This window comes from Cyprinus carpio, chromosome B13 (genome assembly GCF_018340385.1).
Source record: "Cyprinus carpio isolate SPL01 chromosome B13, ASM1834038v1, whole genome shotgun sequence".
Lineage (NCBI taxonomy): Eukaryota > Metazoa > Chordata > Actinopteri > Cypriniformes > Cyprinidae > Cyprinus > Cyprinus carpio.
The window spans coordinates 21,940,732-21,959,984 of NC_056609.1; the positions used below are offsets into that span (position 1 = coordinate 21,940,732).

Consider the following 19,253-nt stretch of genomic DNA (forward strand, 5'->3'; position numbering starts at 1 on the left):
AATATTTTGCAGATTTTGTTTTTAAACTGTGTCAATCATGCAAGATGATCAGTTGCATAAGTCTGGCATGAGGCAATAATGTCTATCTCATCCATATGGCAGTAGTTAACAGTCCAAAACAATGGAAAGGAGATATTGCTGTATAGGGCATCATTTGATCTTTTGTCTTTAGGAAAGAAAAGATGGGGACGGATGTGGTCTATATTAAAAACTTCAAAGGCTTTATTAACAGAACTTGTTTTGCTTCTGTATTATGAGCTAATTTCTAGTGCTTGGGTACAAATGATCTTTGCGGTTTGTCCTGCTTTGAACTTTAAACTCAACAAAAATGCACACCCACAACAATGGAATGCACTGATTAGATTTCTTCTCTTTCAAAAGTATAATAAACTTTGATTATTTTTCAGAAATGGTCATTGCACAATATTTTAAAAGCAAATTCAGTCAAAATTTTTACCAGACTACCCATTTTAGAGTTTTTGTAACAAACACTTCCCTAGAGGGCACCTTAGTTTCATTTTTACGGCGGAGTGTGTCTCTCAGGACTCGTAAGGTTAGACCATGACCCATTCCTCACTTGGAGAAAGTGCGGAGAGTTTTTTTTACCGGCAGCACTAAAAGCAAACACAACTTTAATGAAGCACTTAAATTTTAGGGGTCTGGTTCTCAATTATATTTTACTTGTAAGTGTTCAGTGGCGACAGTGGAGGCACTGCGAAAACGTGACTGTTTCAGAGTTGGTATTGTTTAAGCCGCAGTAAAAAAGGAGTAATAGATTTAGCCAAGGACACATGAAAAATGAGCCCTGTTTTAATGAGTTTGCTAATACAGGCCTGTTGGGTGAAGTTTGATAATGTTGGTTGTACATGAGGGGACGTTTCAATGGGAGGTGGTGATGATTAGCGTACTGTTGGATAAGAGAAGCTTATCGTTCTATTCATCAGATAACATATACACACATGGTGCATGGTGCATTTCAAGGTCAGTGATTAACAAGTTTGTTCAAGTTGAAACAGGATTTACTACAAACCCTTGATGCTAATAGCAAAATGACCCGTCTCTTGGAACACCCAGCCGCCAAAATCTCTTCTCTGATCTTCAGTCTGGCCTTGAACAGATTACTGGCTATAACTCCATGGGAGCTTTTGATCGCGTTTACCAGATATCTGGCAAGATTTGAATCTCAGGACCACTTTATGGATCAAATCACATATTTCAGATGCTCCAAAAAGGCTTGTGGAAACTTCTAATGACTCAGCTGAATGCGGAAATAAACACCCACTAAGTTTCCAAAACCTCAAATATTATTGGTGGTTTGAAGCCGCATCTGTCAAAACGAAGGAAGAAAACAGCCACATGTAACTCCCAGATTCTTAAAGGTATAGTCCACCTCAAAAAATAGAAAATTCTGTCATCATTTTCTCACCCTCATGTCATTCCAAAACGGTGTGGCTTTCGTTCAGTTATGGAATACACATATCCAGGCACAAAAATGTATTCATTTTCATTTTTTGATGAACTGTCCCTTTTATAAAAGAGTAGTTTTTTGCACAATCAACAAAAAAAAGTATACATTTACTTTTCATTTCTGCCTCTAAGAAACGTCAAAGACTCCTGTAGATAAAATAATCCTCCGAGACATCTTTTTTAAAACATATCAAGTACTAATATTTCTTGTTTTAGCTGGAGAGAGGATGACTGTTCCTCTTCATCTTCCAGTGACAGACTTCCCTTAAGATAAACTAAATGAAGAAATGTTCCCTATCCAAACTTTTTTTATTGCACTTTCCTATCAGAATGTGTAGAGGCTGCTCATCTATTCAGATTAGAGAGGGAAAATAACAGTCCTCCAAGAGGAAGCGCACAGCTTTGTCATATAAATGATTGTGCGAAGATGAGAGGACAACAGACCCTCCTCCCACTCTCCCTCACAAACACCCACTTGACATTTATTGCTGTGCCTGCAGTGTGGTCAATTCATGTGTGGAGAGTGGGATTTTGCCCTCAAGGATGTTTCCACACAGTGGAGCTGGAATGAGTTTTAAAGTGTGAAGGGGGCTGAAGATGGGTGCATTGTGATTTCACTATATGGCTGAGATTGAACCCATGAATATTAATTAGCGCTGGCTGTTGTTGATAGGTAATCTTTCTAGACGGTCCAGTCACTTACCTAATTAATATTGACGAGCCAAACCTTTGCCTTGTGCTGTTCATAAATAAATTGATATTGTGTGCAGATGTGCTTGAGATGTATGGCCTTGCAGATGATCCACGCTATGTTGGCATTGAGATGCAATATCAAGGCAGTTTTATGCTTGCTCAGATGCTTTTTTCCCCATTGCTTTTTAATGTGAATGAATAAATAATGCGTAGATGGAGTTTGTAGTAGTGCTTGTCTCTGAGATGTCTAAACTCAAATGTCAGCAGTGTAAAAACAAGATATGATTAGAAATAAGATGTTAAAATTATTTATGCAATTACAGCTACAGTAAACAGAGCACATAATGGATTTGTCTCTGCATAACGTTTTAGCTTTGAAACATGATTTGTGAGGTTTTTTTTTTTCATGAGCACAAATGTACACAACAATTTAATTGCTGCATCCTTATACTGTACATTTCCGAATACAATTTTTTTATACAGACAGACAGGTATAAGTTTTATTTTAGTGTTATTTATATACTATTTTACTATTTCTTATTTAAAATTAGCTTTTATTTTTATATTTTCTGTTTTCATTTTAGTTAAAATTTTAGTAACTTTGTGTGCTTTTATGATTTTACTTAGTGTTTTATAGCTGTATATAGCTTTATTTATTTTTTTAATTTAGTTGTAGTATTTATTAGTACTTTACATTTCTTTTATTTCAGCTTTATTTCATCTGTCTAAATGAATAGATACCTGGATCTAATATCTAGATTTTTTTATTTCTTCAGTGCAGGGGGCACCAAGCCCCCCTTACCTGTTTGAAATACTACCAGGTGCTAAAACTATAGTGAATTATTGCCTATATCAGAAAGGTGCTTTATTGCAAGCCAAGAGAGGTATATTATATATGTGAATGTCAGACGACAGGAATGTGAGCTAAAACTGGCCCCTCTGGTTTCCAGGGTGTCCAGTTCTCCAGTTCTGCCTATCTACAGATGAATCCTTGTGGGTTAAAGTATGGTTTTATATCTCCCTGCTTGGTGGACTGACACTTGTTTGGATCCATGAGTCTGTATAGTTTTTTTTTTGTATGGTCAGATTATCATATGAACACCCTGAGAATCTTTTTCCTTGATAATATTTCAGCAATCATGTTTTCTGTGAGCTGTTTAGAATTAGAATTAGAGGTGCCAGATTGCAAATGAATTACTCTTTTGATCTAATCGGTTTGCAGAAAGGTCTGAAATTGTTCACAATTTTTTCAGTTTGATTTATTCAGATGCACTCATTGTCTCTGTACTATAGGTAGAGACAATCTGCATCCATAACAGTGTCAAAAAAAGTATAAAAATTCTTACCATTCTCTACAGTAGGTGCTTGTACATGGCTCTGGCCTTTAGCTATTTATGTGCAAGCTTTGTCAGCCGCTTTGTCTGGATTTTCTGGGTTTGTCCCACCATGTTGGATCCCTGATTTGACACACTACATTCACAAAGTCACAGGGTGGTGGGTTTACCTGCTACATTGAGTTATGAGAGAATGAAAAAGCAAGCTTTGACAGCGAATACACTACTTCTAATTTTCTCAGGCTGACATCGCTGCTTCTCACAAGCTGTTTAAGGAAACATGCTCGCTGATTTTGACACTTCTTGTCAGGACAAGACATTCTCACATACTCTAGTTGTTTGCGAGCTCCTACCCGTGATGTCAGAAGCACTAACTCTGGATGACTACAGACAGGATAAACAAAGATGGATGAGAGAAGTGCCAGTGGCACTCCAAAGAAGAAGACGCATGTCAGTCAGTGTCATGTTTGTATCTCCTATATACCTTGCTCCGCTCCTTACCTATAAAAGGACACACCTCCTGCAGAGGAAACCCAGCATGACTCCACATAACTGAGAGAAGAAAAAAGGTAGAGAGATGTTCTGCAAAGGTTCAAACGCTACCTCACTCCCTGCAGTTATTCCAGAAGGCAGACTATGTTTAGAACACAGACGTGGCTGCTGTCGTTTAATCGGGAAACAGCTGAATCTATCCATGGTGTTGCTGAATTGTGCTTTGCATGCAAATAACATCTTTGGAATAACTGGCCAAAGTCTTAGGTCAGTTTCACCCGTATTGCATCCTGCATTTATTCATTAACCTAAAATATGCACAGTACATTCTTAGGCCCCGTCCACATGGAGACGTGTTTAGTTGTATATGTAAAAATTTTGTGTCGTATCTACATTTCGTCCAGACGCATCTGGCGTTTTAGGAGAGTGAAACCGCTATTTTTAGAAACTGGGTCCCATACTGGATAAATCTGAAAACGTCACCTTTGCGTTTTCATGTGGACAGCCAATCCATATATCTTGTGAAACGATGATGTCATCACCCCACGTCTCGACCCTAGTCAGAGTCTAGTAACGGCAACAGCAACATGAACAAACACTGAACTATTGTCTTTTTATTAACTTACATTACCACAGATTAATAAATGTATTGTTCCATGTTCGTTTGTATACCGCGTGCAAGGTTTATGCGCAATTCTTCTTCTCTGTTTTTAGTGTATCTCTGTGGCAGAATTACAGCGCCACACACTGGTCTGGCATGTCGGTTTCTTGGTTTCATGTGTACGCAGATATTTCTTGAGACGAGAAAAAAAAAAAAATTCAGATAGGGAATAGTCCGGCTTTGTGTGAATGTGGCCTTAGTGAATTCCCTTCTGAAAACTTCGGTTATAAAATTAATGTCTGAACTGGACCATACAACAAAAATTAAAATTTGCTAAAAATTTACTCACCCTCCAGCCATCCAAGATGTAGATGACTCTATCGTGACATTTTTATCAGCTGTTTGAACTCTCATTCTTATGGCACCCATTCACCGCAGAGGATTCATTGGTGAACAAGTGATGTCATGCTAAATTGTTTCAAATCTGTTCCAATGAAGAAACAAACTCATTGATCCCAATAGATCCTCTGCAAATAATGGGTGCTGTCAGAATGAGAGTTCAAACTGCTAATAAATAAAAAATGCTAATCACAATAGAGTCATCTACAGGTTGGATCACCTGAGAGTAAGCACATTTTCATTTTTGGGTGAACTATTCCTTTAAAAATGAAAAACTTGAATAGCCATGAAATATAATTTTAAATAATACATTTTAAATAATTTGTGTGTTTGTGTGTATCACACACAAATGGAAGTACTTCACTCCTTTCATATACGTTACATTATTTACAGTATATGTGCAGTATGAATGCTAATGCTTACCTGGCCACCAAAATAATTTGCATTCTTGCTGCAGGAACAAAATGTAGACCTTTAAAAGCAGTTTTGAAGTATTTTATTTTATTTTTTTATCTAAGAGGGAACATGAGCAAGTGGTGATTTATGCCAAGTGCAGGCAGAATGCTATCTTTCATGAGGAGAGGTTTGATTAAAATGCAGGGTTATGGGGGCACTACTGGACACCACTAGCTAGTCTTGAAAAAGAGATGGAGCCAGTGGCCTCTCCACTTGTCATTTTTGGAGCACCCTTCATTAGTGGGGAATCCGAGACTCTCAATCTCTGTCTGTCTGTCTCTGTTGGAAAATAGAGGATTGTGTGGCAGCCAGCTTGCTGGCAAATGCTATCGTGCATTCAGCTGTCGTGTTAGCTTGTCATTTGCCATCTTTTTCATCTGACCCCACATCAGAGGGCACTATTAGCATTATTATCTTGTAGAGAAAGAGGACTGTCACTGTTGCAAACTCACAAAAACATAAACTGACTCTGTTTCTCTATTCATTTCTATCTTTGTCTCTTGCATACAGAATATACGATCACATGTGCAATTGTCTATGTATACTGTATATCCAAGCTGCACACAGTAGGTCTAGTGGTGATCCTAAATGAATAATACTTTTCTATTATACATCTGTGAAGAATATCTTGGCTAGCCTTAAATCCCAGGATTCGCCAGGATACACAGTACGTTGCTTAAGTCATTATAAATTTTTCACCTTATGGGCACAATTTAGGAACGTTGAATTTGAATGTTTATGCAGAAAATGTTATGAAATAAATAGTGAATAATTCATCTCATAAAGACAGTCAGTTGTTTTGTTGTTGTTGCTGGGTTTTTTTGTTTGTTGTTGTTGTTTTTGTTTTTTTCTTTCTTGAATGAATCATGGTTTTGGAACAAATTGGTTGAGTGAATAATTTAATGACTCCTTCATAAAGCCAGGCACTTGTTACTTATAGATAGATATGCCTTTGGTTCTTGATATAATTGCTTTCTGGAGAATTAATGAACACAAATATATATTTGTTTATTTATTTACTTACTTAATTACTGTACTTACTTACTGTAATTAGCAGTAGGGATGCACTGAAATAAAAATTCTTGGCCGAAGCCGAACAAAATGAAATACTGGGCACAAAGGCCGAATATCAAACACAGTTTTTCACATTTTTTTCTCATATGTATTTTGCCATTTTTGTCACCATTGCATAAATTAAATAGCCAAAATGTGTTTTTTACTGTTTTGTCTTGCTTTTCAAAGAATGTATGTTTTACTGTACAAATAAATGCAGCCTTGCTGAGCAGAAGAGAATTCTATTAAAACATTAAAAGAAGTTTTAAAACATCAGAAAATATTACAAATCCCAATTTGAACACTATGTTTGAATGTTATAATCAATTTATTAATAAAGCTGTTATAATTATTATTGTTTTAGGTTTTTATTTTATTTTACAGAACAACAGTAGAATTACAATAATAACGTTTATGAATGCTGATGGACCTCTTGCTTTTTCTCAGCTTTTACTTTGGCGGAAATCCGCAGGAGGACCTCAGTGCTTTTTGTTGACAACAGCAGATTTATAAATTATTTCATCACGATTTTGGGAAGATGTTTGTCGCACATATCGCATTGTCACATGTTTTGTAGAAATTCTTAAAAAATGTATGAATTAGTGCGTGCCTCTATTTAATTGCGTCATGTCATTGTTTGGTACAGTTTATTTGGTCTTTTCGCTTATTTGGTCGAACACCGAAAGAGTTTTTTTTGCTGTTTTATGCCAAATAATTTTGGTTGCCAAACATTCAGTGCATCTCTAATGAGCAGACATATACTTGAAAACTGATATATGTGTAATGTGAATATTTTATTTTTTTCTCTGCCCTCCGTCCTTTTGTTTTAGCCATGCACAATGGATAACCCCTTTCATCACTTTAATTACAGTCTAACACCCAAGTCTGACAACCAGTTGTAATGGATCAATGCTCTATTAGCTGTATGCTCATGTTACACTGACACACGCTTCTGTTGAGCCTCGTTTTCCCCTTGCTCTCACAACACCTATCCAATCCATTACAAAGCCAAAAAGTGGCAATGTGTCCCTCAAGAAATTGCATGTTCCCCAGCTGCAGGCAATTTTCCCGAAAAAGTGACTATGGCGTTATTGTCAAATAAGCTGTTAGCATTTCAGCTGAGGTGAAATGGACTCCATTTTTCATCCGTTGGGAGGACAGCGTGTGCTAGTTGACATTTACTTACTGCCATATTATCTATCAGATCAAGAGCCCCAGAGTGGTGGTGAAAGTTACGCCCATGCTGTGACATTTTACAGTATTCTGTATTTTAGTGTATATAAATGCAAGCTTTTCAAACGTGGCTTTCTTTACGCTCCAGAGGGAATGAATGCTGAATGCACGTCTTGTTGTTTAGCCATTGAAGTAGGGTTCTTGTGAGGAGAGACTTCAAGAGCAGTGTATTTTTGCCGACATGCAGCTTTAATGCTGCAAGTTATCTCCCTGTAATTCCCTCACATCCTCTGCGTTTAGTTTTATAGCTGCTATTTTAATTTTCTATTATACATCTGTGAAGAATATCTTAACTAGCCATAAACCCCAGGCTTGATTTACGAAGTATGGTGGTTAATTCATTATCAGTTTTTCATCTTATGGGCACAGTTTAGGAACATTGCATTTGAATGTTTTATGCAGAAAATGTTATGCAATGTGGCTTTTAATAAGACAAAACACTTTGCAGTGTGTTAAAATGTCTATTATATAACTGATCCGAAATGAGTCCTGGATGTTTAATGGGTCACCATGGCATTGCAGTTGTTATAAAATAATATCTTGGTTAATAAAGTGGCATTTTAATGAAAATGTGTGTCCTTAATATAAAAGTCAGTTAGAAAAGTGCAAAAAACACCCTTTAGCAAATGGCTTTTTACTTCTTTGGGTTAAAGTTAACTAGCTTATAGTGTCATTTACATTAGATTTTATCCTTCATTCATAGATTGTAACGATATGAGAAAAATCACCCAGCACTTTCTCCACAGCCACCTGATGACTGCTGGTTTCTTAAGCAGGGCTGTTCTTTGATGTATAGATCCAGCTGTTCTGTTCAAAAGCAAACCTTTCAGAAGCCCATCTCTGAAATAATTCAGTTTTAACGGTGATTCCATGAACTCCCAACCTCCCAATCTCTCTCTTTGAGGCATACAAGGTTAAAATGATGTCAAACTGACTGACCACTGCCCAACCCTCTTAAGTGGTTTCTGCCTGTCTTTGTTTTGGTTTATCAGTCAGGTGGGATTGAGAGTTTGTCATTTTTACACTAAGAAATGTGGCAGGAGAGGCTAACATTAGAGACTGAAAGCAGTACAGGTGGATGAGAAATGCCTGCTGGGATTTTTCTAAACAGTTTACCGTGTGGCATTAAGATACACAATCTTGTTATTGTTTTGTTAGTCTTTGAACTATTACGAATTTTGAATGTCTTTGTTATTGTTATTGTTGTTTTTTTTTTATTTTTTTTTTTGGATGGTGAGGTTTGTTTGTTTTTTTTATTTGTTGGTAGTGTGGTGGTGTTTTGTGTGGTTTTGGTTACTCACATTACTGTCTTCAATAACAAATAGCAAGTTAAATGTTAACATTCCTGTCACACACAGTACTTTTCTATTTATATAGTTTATGTACCGTCGTTTTTAATCCTTTACATCAGTGTTCTATGTTTTGGGAGACATACGTAGGGGTATATTATATTGTATAGTTTTTTTTCTTAATTTACATATTTTTAAATTTTATTTTATTATATTATATTATATTATATTATATTATATTATATTATATTATATTATATTATATTATATTATATTATATTTTTTTGTCATAAATGGTGAATCAGGATACAAAATGGATTGTTTCCCAGGTATTTTTATTTATTTATTTATTTATATTTTTTGCTTTTATTTGTAAATGAGGCAAATGCATTTTATTATATATTATCCAAGAATATTTGATATATCAAATATAAAATGTATCTCTCTTCAGTTTTGTTGACCTAACTGCATTTTTAAAATAATCATAATAAAAATAATCATTAATAAATCATAAATTATAAAAAATGTTAGAATACATTTTTAAGAGAATTAATTACAAATATTTAATACATATTTAAAAAAGAATTCATTATATTTAATTTATTATAAAAATATAATTTATATATAATTTTAGAATTCATTATTTTTAATTAAAATTATTAATTACAAATATTTAATACATATTTAAAAAAAGAATTCATTATATTTAATTAAAATTATAACATATATTTGATTAGTTTTTGAAAATATTTTCAGTACGAATTACTTTGAATTAATTGGTCTTATCACCGTATCTGTGGATCAGTCAGGAGAGGTATTATCGCACAGAGGGTTGTCTAAATATTTTAAACCAAGGTTACTCCGAGGTTAGCATTAGCCTTGGCTAATCGTCTGTACCACCAGGAGTCTTTACCGCGTCACTTCATGATCTTGGCTCAAAGTTTGTGTTCGGCCCCCTACATTATATATAAACATCGCCATTGCCAGTCTAATTACACATGCCTTTTAATTTGTGACCGCCACAGAGCGACATCTTCCACCCCGTTTTTCCAACATTTGACAAATCGCCTGATGTAGGTGTGTTCATTTGTGTGTGTTCATGCATCGTTTAATCTCCTCTGTTTATTCTCCTCTCCCTCTTTAACCATTGGCAGATCTCCGGATGTGAGCACTATTGTGTGTGTGTTTTTCTCATGCTTTTCCTAACTCTTTAATTACTGTCCTCTCATGCAGGGCTGGCTCAGGTGTGTGTAATTATGCTGGTAATAAGGCCTGGAAAGTCGCCACCTGCCTCTCGCTGGGCACTCTGGTCCCCCCCCACACTGTCTTTCCTCTCTCTCTTGCTCTCTTTATGCTGACAGACAGGACTCTCTTCATCATTTCTCATCGCGCAGTTAAGAGCCAGCTTTCTCTTCATGAACAAAGCATAGTGCTGATGCTTGTGCTTTTCCTCTGTCAGAGCAGTGACTCTGCTTACAGTGTTGGGATCACTGCCTTCAAGTAACAAGTAGCTCGTTACTTATTACATTTACACCATAATATCAGACGTTAATAAAATTTGAAAAATAAAATGATGTATTTCACCTGAGCTTTCATAGGGGTGTGCATGTGATGAGCATGATGGGTATTATAGTTCTAGAATGTGTGTCATGCTTATCAGTGACATACAGAAAATAAAAGTTTTTGAAAGCAAAATAAATGCTTTTTTAAATGCTTAAATCTTTTTTTTTTTTTTTTTCAAATATTAATAAAATGAATGTCTAATAAAACATTAGGTTACATAATAGATTATTTCCCATTATTTCCAATAAATTTTATTTAACATCTATGCTGAATTTATTTACACTCAGTAAGGGTCAGTAAGATTTATTTTATATTTTTGACAGAAGTCTACACACCAAGGTTGCATTTATTTGATAAAAAAATACAGTAAAAACTGTATTATTATGAAATATTATAGCAATTTAAAATAGTTGTTTTTATAAAAAATAATATTTAACATTTTTAGTTGTTTTTGTAACAGCAAATCTGAATTTTTCAAATTTTCAAAGTCACATGATCCTTCAGAAATCCTTCTAATATGCTGAAAACTATTGTGCTACATAATATTTTTATGTATTTATCTGTGTGTTTAATTTTAGTGAATAGAATTCAAATTAATTTATTTACAATATAATTTTTGTTACAGTCTTTACTCTCACTTTGATCAATTAAATGTATCATTTCTGGAAATATGAAATAAATAAAACTATAAAAATGGTTCTTGGTTTAGCGTTTATTACATAAAATTCAAAGTGCTGACAAACTTTTCCACTGCAAATTAAAGCATTATTTTCAGTAAAAAGAAAAAAATATATATATAATTTATTACTTTTTAAATGAGTAATGCAAAATTGTAATGCTTTACTTTTAATAGTAATGTTCTTCAGTGCTGTGCACATAGAGTTTCAGCTGCACAGCATTCCTATAATGATGACAAATTGCTTACAACCCACTCACACACTATGTGGAGCTACACAGCCACCTCTTCGCTTGATAATATTCATCATTTGTTGAAAAAGGGACCGCAGTGTTCCAGTAATTACAATTATCGTAAAACACACTTCACATCAGCGTCTCATTCATATCTCCTCCTACCTTTAGGCCTATATACGCAGGTTCAAGAGCTGCGGTGGCCCACCCTTCCCTTTCATTACGCCTGACAGAAACAATAAGAAAATCCAAGCAGAAGAGTGTACGTGTCACAGCTAGTGCGTCAAAGTTTTGCTGGCACAGTCCCCATGTAATTACGAGCCTGGGTGCCTGGCGGTGACAGATCGCTGGTAAGAAGGCCAGCTGAATGTCGTGGCACCTGCTGGGCTCTCCGAGCCTCTGCTTCTGGCTGCAGCCACAGTCAAATTACAAGCAACTGTATCAGAGCGAGGAGAATGGATTGAAGCTGGTCTTACCTGGCCAGCTGTGTTTCACCTAGAATTCCAGTTGTGTATTGCTGCTTTGAAATTCCTCCGATTTATACTCTGTTGGAAGGCTTTGGCAGTTTTGAATGGCTGCTTTTATTAAACACTGACAGCAGCAATAAGATATACAAATGTTTAATAGATGTACAGTAAATAGTTGTTCAGGTAGTATATTAACACAAATGTAGAGTATTTATTATTGCTGACAGCATAACATTCAAAAAACAATTTGTGGAGTTTCTCTCATGACCCCAGGGCTCAAAAACATTTACAGCATCTGTCCTAATTACTAAATTAGTTTATTCCTTTAAAATTAGCTCAAATAAACAGTGTGTTGTCCTCACAGGTAAAGTGTGTAACTGTGCAAGTACAGTAGCATCACCAAATTAAACACACACACACACACACACACACACACACACTCCCGTTCAAAAGTTTGGAGTCACAAAGATAGGTTTATTTACTGTTTGTTTATTTGTATAAGTATTAATATTTGTATCTAGAAAGATTGCATTAAATTGATCAGAATGTTGTATTGAACTTTCTGTTCTTCAAAGAATTTATTAGTTTCCACAAAAATATGAAGCAGCAACTATTTTCAACTTCAAATGTGATAATACAAATGTTTCTTGAGCATCAAATCAGCATATTAGAATAATTTCTGAAGGATCATGTGACACTGAGAACTGGAGTTATATAACCCTAAAGTAACAGGAATTAATTACATTTTTAAATATATTCAAAAATGGAAAACGGTTATTAAAATTGTAATAGTATTTCACAATATTAATGCTTGTTCTGATTTAACCTGGTGAATAATTTCAGCACTACTGTATGTTGCTTAGAGAAGCACAGAAGTCAATTTTGATTTAGCTTTACTTTAATTTTTACTCTGTATTCATTTCTGTAGTAATGTCCGGGACTATACCTGTTTTCTGAACATAGGAGGATGGGGGACTGTTAAAACCTTTTGAAAATACATTATTTTTGTGATTCTGTATCACAGAGATACATCTCTGTGTGGCAAAGCCTTTCCCGTATTTCTCCCTTTTGCAGTGGTCCTTCAATCAGGGTTGAGTTATGACCAGTCTGGCCCACAAACAGCGATCTCTGCTTCCTCATTAGGCCTTCATTAAGCCTCTCAAGCTGAGCTTCCACTCAGCTTACCAGTGGATGGGTTTGAACACCATTCTTCATTTCCCACAATCCCCTGCTACTCAGCACAGTGTATGGGAACTGTGGTTGAGAGCCGGGCTTTCAGCACATTTACTGTAAAATGACATACAAGGCTCTGGGGACATACATTGACCTAATGTGCTGCACAGACACATTCATGAAGAGAAACTGCTTTTGGATGTGTCAAATGCATGTCATTATTTTGACAAATAATATCCCTTCTGCGATGCCTCAGTAGCTTTAAAAATGAGACTCTCGAACAATGAGGAATATAGCCGCAGCTATACCTTTATCCGCTTGTGTTCGCCTGAGGATATCTGTAATATAGATATAGAAATATCCTCAGCAGGTTAAAAAAAAAAAGAGGTAATAATGTTTCAAAACTGGTTTTTGATCTCAGATCTCAAATTAAAAGTAATATCTGGTATGTTGGTGGCTGCCATATTAAGTTTGGGACTCTGGGAGGCTGATGTGATAAAAGTGATCATATGATCAGAGTCAGTCCCTCAGTAGCAGTTCACTGTTAGTGTGTGTGTGTGTGTCCATGACCACAGAAAATTGGAGCAATGGTAAACTTGCATTAATTCACCTAGGACAGTTTTACATTAAATAATTAATGTTTAAGAGACTAAACTAAACAAGTGAGCAAACAGGCTCCTGTGAGTCTCATTACCAAATAAACTAATAAATTAATATGCTAATTAGTTAAATGGGACTATATTTTAGCAAAATTCCCACAACACAGTCTTTTTGTACTTAAATGTATACATATTTAAATACAAACACACACACAGTGTTTACAGAGGGTAATTTTTTTTGTTTTTTAATGTGTGTGTGTTTATACACACATACATAAAGTATATTTATGTACAGTATGTGTGTGTGTAAATCTAGCTTTAGTATTATAGACTTATTTTTACATTTACATTTACATTTAATCATTTAGCAGACGCTTTTATCCAAAGCGACTTACAAATGAGAACAGTAGAAACAATCAGATCAAGGAGAGAACAACAACGGTATACAAGTGCTATGACAAGTCTCAGTTAGTCTAGTACAGAACACGTAGCCAGGGTTTTTTTTTTTTTTTTTTTTTTTTTTTTTTGAATATGATAGACAAGAAAAAGAAAAGGTAAGTCTATTATTAGTTGGTTAAGTGCAGGCAAAAAAGATGATGAGTCTTAGATGTTTTTTTAAAAATGAGTAAAGACTCAGCTGTTCGAATTGAGATCGGGAGGTCATTCCACCAGCTGGGCGCAGTCCAGGAAAAAGTCCGTGAGAGTGATTTTGAACCTCTTTGGGATGGCACCACAAGACGTCGTTCACTTGCGGAGCGCAAACTTCTGGAGGGCGCATAAGACTGAACTAGTGAGTTTAGGTATGTTGGCGCCGTGCCAGTGGTCGTCTTGTAGGCAAGCATCAGTACCTTGAATTTGATGCGAGCGGCTACTGGTAGCCAGTGTAACCTGATGAGGAGAGGAGTCACATGAGCTGTTTTTGGCTCATTGAAGACAGACCCTCGCTGCTGCATTCTGGATCAGTTGTAGAGGCTTGATAGTACATGCAGGAAGGCCCGCCAGAAGAGCATTACAATAGGTCCAGTCTGGAGAGAACAAGAGCTTGGACAAGAAGTTGGGTGGCTTGCTCTGACAGGAAGGGTCTAATCTTCCTAATGTTGTATAAGGCAAATCTGCATGACCGGGTCGTTGTAGCAATATGGTCTGTGAAGCTTAACTGATGATCCATCACAACTCCTAGGTTTCTGGCTGTCCTGGAAGGAGTTATGGTTGACGAACCCAGCTGTATAGAGAAGTTTGTGATGAAACGATGGGTTAGCTGGAACCACCAGCAGTTCATCTTGTCTGGGTTGAGCTGAAGGTGATGGTCATTCATCCAGCTAGAAATGTCACTCAGACAGGCTGAAATGCGAGCAACTACCGTCGGGTCATCTGGTTGGAATGAGAAGTAGAGTTGAGTGTCATCAGCATAGCTAGGAAAAGCCATGCTTCTGAGATGACAGATCCTAATGACGTCATGTAGATGGAGAAGAGAAGCGGTCCAAGTACTGAGCCTTGAGGAACCCCAGTAGCAAGTTGTTGTGACTTAGAAACTTCACCCCTCCAAGACACCATGAAGGATCTATCAGAAAGGTAGGAGTTAAGCCACTGGAGAGCGGTTTCCAGAGATGCCCATCTTTCTGAGGGTGGACAGGAGAATCTGGTGATTAACAGTGTCAAAAGCAGCAGACAAGTCCAGCAAAATGAGAACTGAGGATTTTGAAGCTGCTCTTGCCAGTCGCAGGGCTTCAGTAACCGAGAGCAGGGCAGTCTCAGTTGAGTGGCCACTTTTGAAGCCAGATTGGTTGCTGTCCAGGAGGTTGTTCTGTACAAGAAACATAGAGAGCTGGTTGAACACAGCTCGTTCGAGTGTCTTTGCAATGAATGGAAGAAAGGATACCGGTCTGTAGTTTTCTAGAAGTACTGGATTTAGAGATGGTTTCTTCAGCAGTGGGCTTACCCGAGCCTGCTTAAATGCTGAGGGAAATGTTCCAGAGTGAAGAGAGGAGTTGATAATGTGAGTAAGTGAAGGTATGACTGAAGAAGAAATCGCTTGAAGGAGGTGAGTGGGTATCGGATCCAGTGGGCAAGTAGTAGGATGACTGGACAGGATAAGTTTGGAAACGTCCGTCTCTGAGAGTGGAGAGAAACTTATAATAATGGTTATATTACTACCTGTATAATTAAACCTGTAAAATAATTCAGTACTATATATCAGTAATTAGTATTGATTATTAGTATTGTATATACATATTGGGATCCAAGACTAATAGTTTGGATTGCACACTCTCTTTTACTTCCTTTCTTCATCCCTCTGTTAATTTATCCTTTATTTTACCATTGGACATCTATACTCTGGGGCCATTTAGATATAAATAGCACAAGGCGGAAGCAGAAAGTTCTCTCCTCTATCTCTCCTAAAGTCTAGCTGCCCCACTCTCTGAATATGATGCCTGAAAAAGATGCGGACGACCTCTGCTATCAGGACCTCTCACCTTTCCATTCACTCTGTGCCTGAGGGATGAGTGAGAGAGAGACTCAGATGTAATGATCTAAATAAATGCAGAAGAGTTCCCAGCAGAAAATGCTTCTGCCATGTATTTGCTAACACAGTGGTTCTCAACTAGTGCAATGCTAAAATGGGTCACAGGTTTGTTCTGAAAAAAAAAAGAAAAGTTAAATGCAACTAATATATTCATGTATAGTTATGGTGAGTAAATAGGCCATTTGTCCAATCAAACAATATTATTTTGCTGCAAATTCATGTCATTTTGTAGATGCTAGCTAAATTAGACAGATGCTTTCATGAACATGTTGCAAGGCAATCCCTAGTCCTAAAAAAAAACAAGAGAAAAATTCCAAGGTCAAAGAAAATATCTAACAGAATGTATTGTATTAAAAAATTTTTTTATTTTTTTTTTTTTTTTTTTTGATAAAAAGGTTTACACTGTATTGGGTCAGGAAATCTGGATCCTGTAAGAAAACAAGTGTTGGCTTATTGACATGCTAGATTCTTCTTCTTTGTTCTCAATGGGCGTTTAGGTTTTTGTAGAGATCCCTATGGTTGTGTTGTCCCCTTTTTTGTGTCCTAGCCCTTGGTCTTTATAGCCATCTTAAAGATGTCTCTCATTCCAAGTTATAAGGATGAAGAGGCGAAAAAAGTGAGCAGGACCATTTTTTCCCTCTATCTTTATGGCCACGACACCCCCCGGAGACATTCTCCTGCGCAAAAATAAAAATGTTACTAGTCTCAAGTCAAGTCTTAACATTTACTCCAAAGGGCAGGCCATAAACTATTAATAGACAGCTGTCTGTCTGCACAAGGCTGTGAGTGAGAATGATTTTATATTGAATCCTCATGTGGTTTGCCAGTAAGGGGTAGAAAAGGTGGTCCGGTCTCTCGCCATCCCGCAGGGAGTCCTGCTTTATCTCCCTCTCCATCCACCGGCAGACGAGACGAGAGAGGCCATTACAAGGCTGTCTGGGAATATTGCAATATTCAGCAGGGCGATTATCTGACGTCTCCCTGGGAGGCACATTTCCTCCGTGGAGGGAGAGAGAGGCGTACCTGTGGCAGAGAGGGAGAGAGTGAGGCTGATAAGGACCCTTAGAGTTGACAGAGAGGAAGTATCACCTTTCTTGGTTTTAAAGGAGGTCTTTCAGGGCAGGAATGAATATTTATATAGGGACTCAAAATCTACAGGTGATCGCCACAGTGTTTAATAGCTGTAATGCTTCTGTTTTGCATTTTTCCAATTTCTAATATAGTTTGTTTGATTGAAAAAATATTTTATCAGCCTAACTGTTTGAGTTGAAGTTGAATTGAAAGAGATGCATTTCTAAATTTCTTAGTATCATCTGAAGGTCTATGGGTTTGCAAATTTAGTTATGATTAGTGAAGAAAAATGCAGGATCTTCATTCCTTATTCATTCTACATTGCTTTATGTAAATAAATTCACTAAACCTTTCTGTTTATTTTCAGGTTTAAGTGACATTTCCAATTCTAGAATTTCAGTGTGGCCTTTTAAACCCCACTGAAAATAATATGCAAATATGAAGGAAATGTTTGTTATTCAAACATTTCCTGGATCTTTGATTTTTAGTAATACAGTGTATTCCCTACAGGTTGACGGTAATCTTTCTTTGTGTTGTTTTATACTCTTGTTCACATGAGCTCTTTGTTTTGGGAACATGGGAAGAATCAAAAGAGGGTTTTGTGTTGAGATCCCTGCTGTACTAGTGTATCATAAAGATCTTAAGCAGGATGGCTGGTCTGGGTGGTCCGGAAAGGAAGGAGATGGACTTAAATATGGGATCCGGTCTCCACGGTGATAAGGGAGTGCTGGGAGGTTTTATGTTTTTTTGTTTTAATTTTCCATTTCAATCTTGATGTTCTGCTCCTAAGTGACATTGCTTGCATTCTGGTAAGCTGTGGTTAGAGATGACTGGAAGTTTAAGCTTAAGAGTGGAGATGAATGATAATGTGTTCTCTTCTTTTGTATGTATTTATTATACCACTTATCTTGATCACGCTCTTGATTCAAAACAAATGGGCTATAAGACCTTAATGGAAATACTGTCAGTCTAGTATACAGTTGGTAAAGTGTCAACACTATGCACATTTACGTCCCATAATGCAGTTCAGTCATCTTTATCTTTTACTTCCAGTGTGATTCTACTGGTTAAGACATTTTTATATAAATTAGGTTGTACTATGTACATGCAAAAATACCTTTTTTTTTTTTCAAAATGATAACTAGATGGCACTCATTATTTTTAAACGTGGAAAAATGTGGCAACAATGTAGCATGCGACTGTCCGAGAATTTTGGTATTGGATAATGCACACTGTTTAAAGGCAGGCTAGGTGATTTGGTTCAAAAACATTTTTTGTTATGCTGGTTGAAAGTCTCTTCACAAATACAAAGCAATCACTAAGTTAAGCGGTCTAAATAAGTTAATAATTTAAGTGGTCTGTGGAGGGCGTAGGAGCAAAAAATGTTTGTCCAATCATATGCGTTCCCTCATGCTATTACAGACCAAGCTAGAATAAATGTAGAAAAAATTCTACACATGTAATAAATGTTTTGCCTGTTTTGATGATGCCTCACTGTTGCTCTGTGTATATCGATAGTTTGCAAAAATTATTTCACTAAATAAACTTTTGTACTGTTTTAGACATTTTTTGATTTTTTTTTACAAAGTAAGAAAAGTCTCTAAAAATGCCCCAGTGTCATAAATGAGTCCCCTGAGCTCTAGTTATGACAGGTTTGAGTACTAGTACTTTCATATTTATTAATAGTGTTGCCCGTAGCCATGTGTTTACCCAGAGATGCATTGATCCAGGTTTCCATTATGCTAAATGCCCCTTTTCCCGCTCTTTCTGCAGATCGACCGTGTCATATTCTGCGTCTTTCTGGAGACAGATTATGAGATTTTCAAGAGGAAGATGTCAGATTTCTTCTCCCCAGGTAACTGTATCTTCTTATTGGAATCTAACTTCATTTTATTTGTTGGTTGTAACACCCACTCAGCTCAAAGCTTGT

The 19,253-nt window shown here is 36.5% G+C and overlaps 1 protein-coding gene across 4 annotated transcripts in view; it reads left to right on the forward strand.

The window, feature by feature from the left end:
* macrod2 (mono-ADP ribosylhydrolase 2) overlaps positions 1-19,253 on the forward strand; it is a 502,194-nt gene that overhangs the window by 427,525 nt on the left and 55,416 nt on the right. For all 4 annotated transcript variants that reach the window (XM_042737284.1, XM_042737282.1, XM_042737283.1 and 1 more), the window contains exon 9: positions 19,097-19,178. In XM_042737284.1, the coding sequence (XP_042593218.1) occupies positions 19,097-19,178 (82 nt within the window). The remainder of the gene's footprint in view (positions 1-19,096; positions 19,179-19,253) is intronic.